This window comes from Zonotrichia albicollis, chromosome 18, assembly GCF_047830755.1.
Source record: "Zonotrichia albicollis isolate bZonAlb1 chromosome 18, bZonAlb1.hap1, whole genome shotgun sequence".
Taxonomy (NCBI): domain Eukaryota; kingdom Metazoa; phylum Chordata; class Aves; order Passeriformes; family Passerellidae; genus Zonotrichia; species Zonotrichia albicollis.
In genome coordinates, this window is record NC_133836.1 from 9925212 (window position 1) to 9938620 (window position 13409).

The 13409-nt window shown below is 49.2% G+C and overlaps 1 protein-coding gene and 1 long non-coding RNA gene across 2 annotated transcripts in view; one reads left to right on the forward strand and one right to left on the reverse strand.

Moving 5' to 3' along the window:
• The window catches only part of TPCN1 (two pore segment channel 1), a 40834-nt gene extending 27482 nt beyond the window's left edge, over window positions 1-13352 (reverse strand). Inside the window, exons 1-2 of the mRNA XM_074554102.1 lie at window positions 13186-13352; window positions 12448-13004 (exon numbers count right to left, since the gene is read on the reverse strand). Of these exons, the coding sequence (XP_074410203.1) occupies window positions 12448-12559 (112 nt within the window). The 5' untranslated portion in view covers window positions 12560-13004; window positions 13186-13352. The remainder of the gene's footprint in view (window positions 1-12447; window positions 13005-13185) is intronic.
• On the forward strand, window positions 1424-11180 carry LOC113460066 (uncharacterized). The gene is made up of 2 exons (XR_003381751.2): window positions 1424-1839; window positions 3888-11180. It is a non-coding gene; the product is annotated as an uncharacterized LOC113460066 (long non-coding RNA).
• Window positions 13353-13409: the final 57 nt, after the last annotated feature.

Below are 13409 nucleotides of genomic sequence, written 5' to 3' on the forward strand. Positions count from 1 at the left end.
TGTCTCCTAAATGCTTGAGCATGGTTTGGATGATAAGTCTCCATCTTGCCCAGATATTGCTATTTTAGCAAGTACACCCGTGATGACAGAACATATGAAGGCAGAAGTGACTTAAATCAGCAAAAAATATCCTTATTCTGTCATTCACACTGTTCATGCATCATGTGTGGAGTCAGTGTAAGATGCAATATGCAAGTTGCTCCAGTGAGTTCCATGTGTGAGTAATGTTTCTCTTGACAGGCAAAACCAGAAATGCCAAGGACACACAGCTTTGGAGACAGACACATCTTCATCCACGTGGCCTTGCAAGGTCCCTGATCCATCAAAAGAGGGAAGAGGAAGGAAAGCATCACTTCCTGCATGGGGGAAAGGTCAAACTGTCCAGGCACATGGGCTGGGCAGCTCCAGTCATCAGTGTGTTCAGGGCTGGATGGAGCTTGGAGCAATCTGTTCTCCAAAAATGTGTCCTTTCCTTCCAACCGACAGCATTCCATGATTTTACCGTTCTACCATTCAGTTGGAGTAATTTTTTTCAGTCTTTGCATTCCTCACTGCCATAACCTTCTCTATTTCTCCATCTTCACTGGATCTGTAATTCCCAAATTCAGTCACAGAGCCCAAGCTTTTGGTTTAGAACAAACATAACCAGGCATCCCACAGCACTGAACATGAGTCCAAGGAAGAAGGCAGACCCCAGCAGGACCAAAGGCTCTCTTGGTGCTCCTGGATCTCCTGAGCTCACACCCAGGAGCCCAGTGCTGGCTGAGGTTTCTGGCTCTCTCAGCTGCTCCCTGAGGCTGTGGTGAGGATGGACAAGGAGAAGGACAGCCATCCACAAGCATTCCTCTCTCCTGGAAAGCTCTCATCAGCTGAGCACTCACTACAGAAGGTGCAAATCCATAAAAAAACATGGAAACAAGGTAGATGCCTGCCCTTCCCCAACACAATCTGTGCAGGCATCTTCAGTCCCAAAGCCAAGATTTTAGTCAAGTATTGGAGTTGTCCCAGCACCAATGATGGCATTTTCCCTCCCAAAGGCTCACAGGCCATGCAGCTTCCCCTCCAGAGGATAAATCTTCCCTCTCTCTTCCAGGGAGGCTGATAAGAAACTGCTCCTTGCAAGCACTGAGGCACAAACACACACGGGCTTGTCTCTTCAAGGCCAGGCTCACCTAGCCCGGAGAAAAAAAGCTGCCTGGAAAGCACAGCTGGTCTGGCACTTGGCCACACATCTCAGAGGTGAGACAGACAGACAGACAGACAGGGAAATCTCTGCCTTTGCTGCCTGATTGCCAGCTCAGCGCCGTGCCAACGGGAGCATCGCAGGGCTGGTCCCTGCTGCCCAGAACATCTCAGTGCCTGTCCTGGTTCAGGGGACATTGTGGGAAGGAAGAGAACAGCCATGGGGAAGTCTAAACAATTTGCTGTCAGTTTGTTGCCTAGGAAAAAAGGGCATCTCCAACAGAGAGCAGTGCCAAGCCCTTCTGCTACAGGAGAAATCATCTACTTCGGAATATTCCGAGCCAGCATAACTGAGTCATGCTCTTCCTTGGAGACAACAGCACAGCAGAAACATATGCAAAGGCCTCAGGGCTCTTTGTCTTACAGTATTCTCACAGCACTCCCTTGCTGTGAAGCTCAACAAATAAAGTCACTTCAGCTTCCTATTTTACACAGGAAAGTTTTTTTAAAAAACACGGACGTTGCCACTTCCTGTGAGCAGTGAAAGGCGACTCCGTCCTCGCCTCGACTCGAGGATGCAACACGAGCTCACATCCTGCCTCCAGCACCACAGGGAGCTGAATCCTCGAGAAGGAGGAGCAGATGTCCCTCAGCATGGTAAGCCACATTTTCTATATCATTGCCTCTTCTCAGTCGTGCTCCTTGCACGGCAGACAGCTGATGGGCAGCGCTGTTTAATTAGGGGAGCGCTGCATCCTCGCTCACATCTGCACTGCACACATGGAAAACCCCCTGGGCACAAAGCAGCACCATGCCAGAAGAGCTAAAGCATGGTAGGAAATGGTTTAGCCCCAGCAGAAAGCCTGGCTCCATCCAGGGAGCTCCGAGTGAGGCACAGCCAGTTAACCCTTTGCTCTGAGGCTTAGGAGAAGGGTCGTGGTGATTCACCACTTCCTGACCACCCTCCTGGGGACAGAGACATTTGTAAGGAATAAAAAAAAATTAAGTTGAAGACTTCCAGGAAAATGAGGATGAGGATCATTTTCCCCATGTACAGCAGCCAAGCTCTGTTGGTTGGAGATGCTCATCTGTGCAGTTCACTGCCTCATCTCCCCAGGACACCTGCTCTCCTCTGATCTCATCCCTGAGTCACTCCAGCTTTTTTTTCCTCTTGAAATATGATGTGGGAAGTTTTGGCCAGGAACTGTTTGATCCTGGGACAACTTTCACTCCTGAATACATAGCAGCAAGAGGCAGAGGGGCAGATCCCTCCTTTTTGGGATATCTGGAATCCATAATTAGGTTAGCAAGACTTCAGCAGCTGAAGATGAACTGACAGATGCAGACCACCCCCTGTCTAAGCCCTGCTCCACAAAGCTGCCTCCTGACAGATGTGGGATTAAACCCTCCTGCATCTGAGAGTCCATGAAATATCACAGGGAGAGCTGGAAGCAGGCACTCCTTCAAAATAAAACTGGAGCACAGGAGTTCCTGCCTTAACAGAGCTGCCAAGTCCAATCCAAAGCATTTCTGTAAAAGTCCCACAGAATGAAAGGTTGCATTAGGAAGCTATAATTAAGAATCTCACTTGTGTCAAGCCAAATTGCTGCTGGTTTCATATCCTTTATTTCTTATCTCAACAAATGAACCACAACAGCACCAGAAAGGAGAAGCCAAAGCCACAACAGAAGGATCACCTACAACTCCCATTATCCATCCTTTCAGCAGCCAATCTGCTCCATAATCTCATCACTCCGATCGTATCACAGCAACAAAGGCTTCACACACACTGAGATAAAATCATACCATAACTGGAATTAAATATCTGAGTCATTGAGGGGCTCTGTGGAACAACTAATGAATGGAAAAAACAATTGGAAGCAGTTAAGGTTTTGCTGAACCGAACCAAAAAGGAAAAACAGGAGAGACAGCTCTGCCTGAGGCAAAGAGAGAGAGGCCAGACATGAAATACACACACACACATTTCTAATTCATAATTTTGGAGGAAGTAATGGAAAGAGGCAATATCAGAGTCCCTCAGCTCTAGCATTTCTTTAACATATCCTGTTACATGAAGGAATTTCCTCTTTTTGTTCCAAAAAGGGAAACCAGTGTCTCCTGCTTTTAACACATTAAAGATCTGCTTTGGCTCCAGTAACAACACAATGTCAGCAGTTTAAGAGCACGTTCCTCATTTCAATTCTCCAAAGCAGAGCCTCTGGATTTCCCTGATGCAGCTTGGAAAGATGTTTGATTAAGCTGCAATCTGGCCTTTTAAAGGAGAGCAGTGTGCTGCCAGGACCGACTGCCAGCTCCAGCCACCAGCAGCTCCCCAGGGAAGTCACAAATTCTGCACTGGGAAGCACAGGGGAAGCTTTGGGAGAAACCAGGATTAATTTGGGTAACAAACCTCCAGCAGGGCCAAAGCAGCACTAGAATGAAGAAAGCAGTAATAAGGTATGTGCCTTACTGACCTCTTTTCCCTGAAGAAAGAGGGATAGCAGGAAAATGACATAAATTTAAAAGTTAAATAACAAACTCTCAACATCTTCCCATGACAGGCTGAGACCAATTAGAGTTATTTGCTGTGGTGCAGCAATGCTGAGGAGGTAATTGTGTTTTGTAGTGTTAGAACACGACTCCACCACGCTGATTCCTTTGAAATACAACACTGCCACATCTCCTCTGCCTTGTCCCTCACACAGGGAAGAGAAGCTGCCAACTTCAGAGGAAGACACGTGTAAAGGAGCAGGGAAAAGCAGAAAACCCCAGCCCCCAGAGCTGGGGAGCTGTTCTCCATTAGGAAAAAAGGCTTCTGCACATTTATGGAAACCACTGCTGGCAGCAACTGGAGGTTGCATTTAATGGCTGGAGAGGAAGGAAGGAGTTAAATCATTGATGTGGCATCTGCTGAACAGCTGATTTTCCCTCAAATGGTCCTTGCTTCAAGTCCTACAGCCCTCACACAGAACCACATCTTCAGAAAATGGACAACTTTGACTCAAAAGTCTTCCACACACACAAAAAAATGTCCTTTGAATCCAGATTTTAGAAGAGCCACTGCAGGTTTCCCATTGTTTGCCTGGAAATCTTGGCTGGCCTGCAATCTCCTGCCTGGTGCAAAACACCTTCTGGAAGAAAGTCACTGTCATGGCAATGTACAGACTGCCTCAGCTGCAGAAATCAAAAGTCATCTGCTGATTTTTAAATGCCAGCCTTTAGAATCAGCTGTTTAATCTCTATTTACTGTGGGGATGGAAGAATAGGTCATACAATGACTGTGTCATCTGGCTTTTCAGCAAATATAGAATACATTCAGTATTTCTTGAGCTTCCCTGTAACACTGTTGGAGTGTTAAACCCTGAACTCCTGACAAGCTGGAATCATTTAATATGATTTTTTATTTCTCAAGTCCTTTAGAGCACCTTTAACTCTGCTGACCACAATTCTCTTCAGGATTTTCTTCCCCTCCAGGTGCTATTCCTTCATTTGATATATATTTATCTAAATATCTGTTTATCTTTTGTGTTAGCCAGCCCAGGCATGTGGGTACTGTGACTTTTTGCTGCCTCTCCAACAGCTTTGAATCTTCCATCAACATTTCTGTTTTCTAGGCATTTGTGCTGCCTCAAAGTATAGAAAATTTTAAGTCTTCTCTTTCACAACCACTAGAGATAAGGTCCTGCCACCAGCCTTGTATTTGAAAAGAAAGGGCTTTGACTTGGTCACTTCATCCCCCTGACCCAAATGTCAGAATTTTCCTCAGTGCTCCCACTTCCAGGATTGATCCCTTAGTCTTAATTCTACAGGCATTTCTTCATTTGGTTAATGAAGACCAGGAACATATTGGTGCATTCTAGTGAAATCCACTTTGATTTTGTGCCATAAACTTCCCCAGATCTGTGGGGGATAGTGAAAATCCTCTCTCTCTGCAAAAACAGTGATAGCTGGAACAAACCACAGGCATTCCCAAGTGGCAACACAGAAACACACACACATTAGGTGGGAAATACAAGTGCAGCTGGGCTGTCCAGCCCCACAGAACCAGGGGGTTTAACACAGCTGTGCAGACACAAACATCCTAAATTTTCTTCCCTCACACACCAAGCAGGAGAAGAAAAGCCTTTTGTTCCAAACAGACATCACCAGAAAAAGCAGCACTGGATGCTCCAAACCCCCTCAGTGTGATTCAAACCACAGCAGTGTCCCCTTGCCATGCCCAGGATCTGTCCCCAAGGCCAAGGTGCTGCTGTGACCAACACCAGGTCACCCCTGGTGTCCCCAGGTGAGGCACAGGTGCCCGAGCATCCTGCAGAACCACTCACAGATGGCCCAAACCCCAACCCTGCTCCTGCAGCTCCCAGAAAGCAAGCAGCCATGTGAAAAGCAGCCTTCTTCTCCACATGCAAAAAGCAATTATGGTAAAGACACAGGGAGAGCCCTGCGAGGTGCAGATCAAAAGCCAGAGACACGGGAGGCAGCAGAAGAGCCCGATCAAATTCACCACACTCTCCCCAGCTTAAGGATCAGAAATGGAGCGTTCTGCCTCATAAATTCTACTTCCAGCAAATTCAAGCCTAAATCCCCTGAAGGCAATAAGGAAAAGGCAATCAACAACAACTCTAACCACTTCCCAGATGCTCCTGTTTAGTTTATACAGCACTTCTTACAGCATTGAAATGGGTAAAATGGGATTTCAACGCAGGGGGGCTGACGGCAGCAGGCAGGATTCCTCAGTGAAGATACCAAGGGCAAAGGAAGTTCTGAGAAGCATCATATTGGTTATGATGAGTGAACTCAGCGTGCTCAGCCTTTGCTCATTTTAATCTGCCAGTACGCAGGCTTGGCTGAAGTGAACATCCTGCATCTACAGTGCCTTAAAAATCCACAGGAACCACAAAATGAGGGGGGAAAACGAACAAAGTGCTGCGTTCCCTGGGAAGCCATGAAAAAACTAATCACTGTTTGTTTCCAACTGTTGTTCCGCTTCCTGAGCCAAATGTTTCCAAGTCAGCTGTGGTGGCTGAGGAGTGACCGGTTCGAGCTGGAAAGCTGTCAATTGAAAATTGCAGCTCCAACACTTTCAAACTCCTTAACATCTTTTACAATTCCAGGACCACCTGTTCAAAAAAAAAGCAGAGCCCCCTGATGACACGACACATGGCTTTATCCCACATTTTCCAATGAAAGCAGTCAGCTCAGGGAGGAAACACCCTGCTCTTCTGCTCTCAGCCCAAAAAGATGGGAGTTGTGCTGGAGAGGAGACACACAATGGGCAGGGGCTCCCTCCCTCAAAGCATCAAGGTCATCACTCCCATCTTCAGGGAGTGTGGAGCTTCCAGAGTCCTTGCCCCACTCTGCAGGATCCCCCCTGGATTTACAGTGTGAGGTGATCTCCACCCCCAGTGCTGCAGGAGATGACAAAGGAGAAAGAACCATTTGACTCCAGGATAATGGAACACTACCCCAAGTCTTCTCTACCTTGTAGATGCAGTTACCAGCTCAGATTTGAACAGCATGGGGCATTCAAGACAAAAATCACTGGGGTTTTTTTCTCTTTTTTTTTTCTCTCTCTGCGTGAAAGAGTCAACAGTGCAGAGATTCTGTTTGACAGAGCATCCCACTGTGAGACACACAACGTGTGCATTGTGCAAACCACTCTCCTGCAGAGCTCAGAAAACAAGGAAGGCTTGGAAAAAATGCCCACAATGACTGCAGCCCTCGATACCTCCTGGTGCTTCACTGTGCTTGGGGTCCTTCCCCTGCAGGCACCACAGAGCCTCGGTGAGAATGTCTCCACACAAATGCTGCTGAGCTTTGGACAACACAGGGCTCTCTCTCATCACAGAAAGGCACCAGCTCTACACAAGTGTTTAAGCACAGCCCTGCCTCAAAACCTGAATTCTCAGCACAAGTGAGATCCCAGAGGAAGGTTCAGAGCACAAATATTTTTCTTTATTTCTAACATCATAGCAAAAGATCCCCAATATCTTCTGAAAAAGCAGCATTTCCCCTCCTTCCTCTGAGCTTACAGAGCTCATCACCCAGGGAAACGAATTGTACTGAAGGAGAAAACAATAATCTCCTTATGTTTTGGGTGTTCGTTTCCATTTCCAAGATTTTCACCCCTCACTCATCTCACAGGCAGTTTTTGCTTCGCTTTGCTTGCTTAAAACATTCATTTTAAGTCATCTAGGCCAGGAAAGGATTAGAGGAGCCCTGGCAGAAGTTGCAGAATGCAAGGCTGTTAGGTCAGAGAAATGAGACTTTCAGAGGCAGAACCAACAATCCACCACAAAACCACCGCTCGTGCTTTGGAAAAAATTCCTCTCTCTATAAATTTTAAGCAGGTGCATATTAAGAAAAATGAAGCATGCACAGCAATGCAAAACAGCACCTCCTCACAAGAAAGGAATGAAGCCTGCCTGTCCACTCCTGCACCAGGTGCAATCAGCACTTCCCAGGTGAGATTGTGACCCACAGGGGCATTACCTGACTCACCCTAGGTGCAAGGAGGAGCTGCTCCCCAAAATGAGCCCCAGCCCTGTGCTCTGGCCATGTTTCACCTCTAAAGGCAGCAGCAGAAGCACTGCTGCTGCTGCTGGAACTAATTAAAGGCAAATTGGTAGAACCAGGGGCCATGACGTGAGGAAATATCCTGCACAGCATCCAAGAAAGGCACCAGATAATCCAAAAGCCTGGCTGTCAGAAATCTTGGAATCTGCCAGGTCCAAAGCAAGCTTGTTCCCTCATCCCCTTCATTCCTTCACCTTAATTAGCTGCAGCATTTCAGACCCAGGGCCTCAGCCCCTCTGGAACAACCCCTGCTTCCACACACGGATCAAAACCTACAGATCCTGCAGGATTTATTAAATCTACCTGAAATGCCTCTTTTCCTCCAAAGGCAGAAAAGCCACAATGCCTCCACAAGCAGCACAGGTCCCAAGGGTTTGTGTGGTTGCAGCATTTCCCACAGGTGGGAAATGTGTTTCAGGTGTTTGTTCTCTGCTTCCTCAGCCCTTCAGGAATTGTTTTACATCTGGAAACCTCACCCATGGCATGATGGTGGAACAGGATGAGTTTTGAGGCCACTCCAACCCAAACCATTCCAGGATTCTCTGAGATGATGCCATGACCAGATGGGCTGAAGCTGTGGACTACATGGACAAGTTTAACCCTCTCACTGCCAACACAACTCTGGTTCTGGAACCAGATCCAACACAGAGGAGATTTCTGTCACTTCAGGTTGCATTGGCTACCAAACACATCAAATCCAGGTAATTCACATGCCTCAAAAGGAATATTAACTGCTCCAAATTCTAGGTGTCTAGCTGGGGCTTAGTAAAGGATTTTTTTAAAGACAGGTTTGGTGTCTACAACATCCTTTAATGCTGTAATTAGATTTTGTGTTCAGAACCACCCCTGAGTGTCCAGCAGGCAGTTACAAAAGGAACAGCTTTGCTGAGAGCCCCTTCCCACATCCCACCAGGGAACTGTCCCAAGGCAAGGGCAGAGGGCCCCTTCCAGCACACCCTGGGCTTCCCTCACCCAGCACCCCTGGGCAGCCCCTCCACCCTCACCAACAGAGAAATCTCATTTTCTTCACACCCCTTGGGCCACCGGCTCGTCCCCAGCAGTGCCAGGCATGTATTCACCTTCCCAAATAATCCACCTGCCCAAAAGGCCAGGCTGGCTCTGGTTTTCCTGACAATTCACTTTTCAGGCAGCAGAAAGTGAGATTGCACCTCACTCAAAGTAGTTACAAGTTCCCATTTTCCAACAATCCTTCTAGAAAACATCGCTCTTGGCTTTGCAGTTGCTCTCCCACCTCCCTAATAATTAGATTTTTACCTCAATAGCAGATGCAGTTGCTTTCTTGTAAAAAACCCAGAGTTGAAAGATGACTTCTTTCCCCCTGCCATCACCCATTGTGTGAGAAAACAGACAATATCCCATTGTTCCATGTACAACACTCTGAGCTGTACTTTCTGCTCTGAACACACTGCAACTCTACTTGAGGCTCCAGCAATTTCCATGCAGGAGGCAAAGGAGAATCTTGTACCTGATCTAATACAGGATAAATCAATGTGCACTCATTTGTTGTTTATAGCTCCCATCAGCTCAAGGAGAGACACTGTCCTGGAGTTTCAAGGCTATCCAGGCTGCCTTTGTGGATGGAAACAGACACTGCACTTAGGAGGTGTTTTGAGAGCTCTGTTCAAACATTTCCCAGGAGTTCAGGAGGGATGGGAAATCACTAAACCCTGGCAGCTTCTCATCACTCTCAGGACAGGATTTTGGGAAAGGCCAAGCCAGGTTCACATCTCCCTTCTTGCCTTCTATAGAAATTCAGTCTCCTATTAGTCACTGCCCTCAGGCAGGGGCTGGGGAGCTTAATTGGAGTTTGTGTGAGATGCTCAGATAAGATGTGCTGGGGAAGGGCAGCTCACATTCATTACTGTGCATTCAGGTGATGCAAGAGCTTCTCCCTGTCTCCTTCAGCTGCTGGAGCTGCAAAGAAAAATTACCCAGCCCAGTCAGAAAACCATCAGCACCACGGGGAGCACATTTTTCTGGATGCGGCCTGAATTCCTGTCGACTTTGCAGGATTCTGACCCTTTGTGGTGGCTGCAGATGGAAGCTCCCTGGAAGTCCTGTATACCAGCACAAGCCAAGCAAGGCAGAGTTTAATATTCCTCCCCATGCAAGTATTTTCTCTCATTAAATGCTTAAGAGCTGGAGGATTTGGGAGATTAATTTTTGCAGCCGGACATTTTCTTTAAGAATGCAATTTTCCACACAATTTTCCTCCTTTAGCTCTCTTTTATTCTAAGCCCAAGACACCCACTTACCCAGGAGAGGACTCTCCTGCAAGGTCTGGAAAGGAATTCACTCCAGTCCTTTCTTTTCACATCTGCTACAGGCTTGCTTTCAGAAAACCCTGTTTTACTTATTTCAACAGCACCAAGAATCCACAACTACAAACTCATTTATCCAAAGACCTGACTGGAACAAAACCAGACCATGGATAGGTTCTTTTTTAATTTAAAAGCACAAGAAGTTCCTCAAAAACCACAAGAGCTGATCCACTGAAGCCCAGAGGCACACAGCACTCAGTGACATGGCTGTGACAGGCTGGAGAATGCACTGCAATTCAGAGGGGTTTGTGCACACAAAGCAAGGGTGAGATTTAATTATCAGCAGCCTCAAACATGTGATTGAACAAGGGGCAGCTACAGCCAATGTGTCTTTCCCCAGGTGTCACCTGGAAGAGGATGGGGGGTCCTTCACTGCCTGTTCTGGGGACACAGCTCAGTGACAGTTTTGTGTTTAACCTGCCATTGAAGCCCTTGGAGTTGATGATGGCCAGGCACAGTAATGAGGGAGCTGCTCCTCCAAATTCTGAATATTCAATTATGAGAGTTTAGGCAAAGACAGAAGGAAAGAGCCTCCTGACCTTCCCTGTCCCCATGTCCTCACCTTCACCCTGGCAGTCTCTCTCCCCTTTGAAGCACTTCTCACACTTTCCCCCTGGAAAATAAAAGCTTCTGGCTGAAGAGGTGACATTCCACAGTTCTGTTAATGCCATTTCAGCCCTCAGCAGCCAAGAGGAGGCAGAGCAGAAGGGACACATTTGACTCCTCACAGCCTCCACGAGACACAACTTTGCTGCATTTCACAGCAGATTTGCTGTGCAGGCAAAGAGCAAAAGCTGGGCTGCACTGCTGGTTTTTAAACAAGCTTCCTTTTGCCAGTGCTGCTGCCAGTGGGCTCCCTCCCTGATTTAAGCTTCCCGCTTCCCAGAGATAAAGGGGCCTTTCAAGTTGTTGATGCCAGCCTTCCCCTCCTAATCCCTCATCCCACCCTGACTTCAGAAGGCTCTGTATCATCCCCCATTGCTTCCAGAGCATAAGCTTTATATTTCTGCAGCAAATCCAACTTTAACAGTGATTAAAACATACAAATAAGAGACATTTCATTTGAAGGATGCCAGGAAATGAGTTCTCAAAAACCACACAGCGATCCTGTAAGAAGCACAAAATTGGTCCCCAAAGAACTTCCCTGTATTTCAATGTGGAGAACTTTATTTATTAATACATTCATTCTCATGCCTCTGCTTTAACACAGTCATGCTGGCTTCAAGCAATTGTTAAGCCTCACACAACTTCTTCTTTGAAGGGATGGGAGGCGAGGAAAGAAAAGAGGGAAGAGTGATTAAAATTAGTCACAAGGAATCCTATAAATACACCCGTGGATGGAGGAAGAAATCTCTCTTCTATTTAACTTAAAATAGAGGGCTAAACTTTAAAAGACAAACAGATGGGATGAAGCAAGGATAAAACAGAGCTCAAAAAAGTCAACTGGGCAATTTATTCAGGGATCTCTATTGTGGGGTGGCAGAGGAGGAGGAGGGAGGAGGAAGAATCTTGATTATCCAAAATTAATTCCTGGGTTGAGAAGCCATAAGGGAACTCATTGCTTGAGGTATTAAATCTCAGAGGCAGTATGGCACAGAGGTATAACGTTAAAAAAAGGGATGCCTGGCCAGGAAATGAGGCATTTGTTCCAAAAGTTCAGCCTGTGGCTGGATTACAAGACCTGTGTGTGTGTGCACCTGCAGCTGGAAGTCACAGGGATGTGCTGGACAAAACTGCACAGATCCATCCACGAGGGGTAACACCAACCAGAAACTCTGTGAACACACTCAGACACATCTGCTGCAGGGTGAGGGCTTTAATGAAGGCACACTGAGGAGAAAAGCAAAGCTTCTGAGGGATGGTGGCTGCTGCTTTCCCCCTGCCAGTGCTCACAGGCTGGCTATGCCCCACTGAACAGCACATATTGTCTGAAAGTACTCCAGATTCTTTGATAAGAACACAACAAAGACGTGGAAGGGATTTATCAACACTTCCCTTCTCGTAAAAATCAGGATGTAAACTAGAAACAGACAAAACAAGCCTCACAAAGCGCAGATGTTTAAGGTGCTAGGAAAACACATAAGTGCAGTGGGACAGTGCCAAGGGAAGGACAGCGCGCAGGAAAGGGCTTAAGGTCACGGGGGAAACCACAAAACTGTGTGGCAGAAACTGCACTGCTAGGACCCGAGCGGCCCCGCGGTGTCACAGGGAGCTGTGAGCAACAAACCGAGCCGGACCCGCTGTTACCGGGCAGCCCCGACACCGAGCCCAGCTCTGCCGGTCCCACCGGAGCAGCGGCCACCCCACCGCGACGAGCCCCGTGCGGGCAGCGATAAAGCTCTCTTACTTTCGTTGGGCAGCTCCTCCCGGTCCGGCTCATCCAGAGGGGCTGAGGCGCTGCTCCCGCTGTCGTCCAGGGTGAGGATGAGCGGCACATCATCGTCCATGCTCACCGCCATGCCGTCCCTCCGCCGGCGGCCCGGGGCTCTCCGCAGCTCTCTGGGGCGGCGCGGGTGTCAGCAGCTCTGCCGGGCCGGCCCGAGCCTGGGGCGGCCTGCGGGGCACCGGGACACCGCGCTGTAGGCACCCATCTCCGGACAGCGGGATCGGCGGGGCAGTGAGGGCTCGGCGGGGCTGTGCGGGCTCAGCTCACTCGGTGGGTCCGTGCGGGCTCAGCTCACACGGCGGGGCTGGCCCTCCCGGCCGGGGCACGCAGCACGAAGCGCTCCTGGGCGAGCTGCAGGTGCCGCGGCTCCGGGAGCACGGCCGGCATGGCGCTAGGGGTCCCGGGCACACATGGCTCCGTCCGTGCCCCGCAGCGCCCCGGGCCGCCCGCAGTCCGCGCACATCAAGATCCCGGAGCGCTTTAGCGAACTGCGCGATGCCACAAGGTCACGGATTACTCTAAAAGGTGATGGAAAAGGAAGATGAGGCAGGCCCAGGACGGCGCCACGGGGACAGCTCACAGCCGCCGTCCCTGTCCGGCCAGAGGGACACCGGCACGCCGCTGTCACCGCGATGGGGAGGCCCGGCCCGGCGCCCTCCCTGCGCCCTCCTCCCAGCCCTGGGTGAACCGGCCCCTTACCAGTCCCCGTGCCCGCGGCCCCGGACTCTCCGGACCCTCCAAACCCTCCGGGACCGCCCGGCCCGGGATCCCCGCACGCCCCGGCCCGGTCCGGCCCGGCCCCTCCGAACCGGCGCCCGCAGCGACGCGGCTCTTCCGCGCCCCGCCCCTCGCCTCCCATTGGCTGCTACAGCGCAGGCCCCGCCCATGGGGGGGAGGGACCTCATGGCTCCCGCCAATCCGCG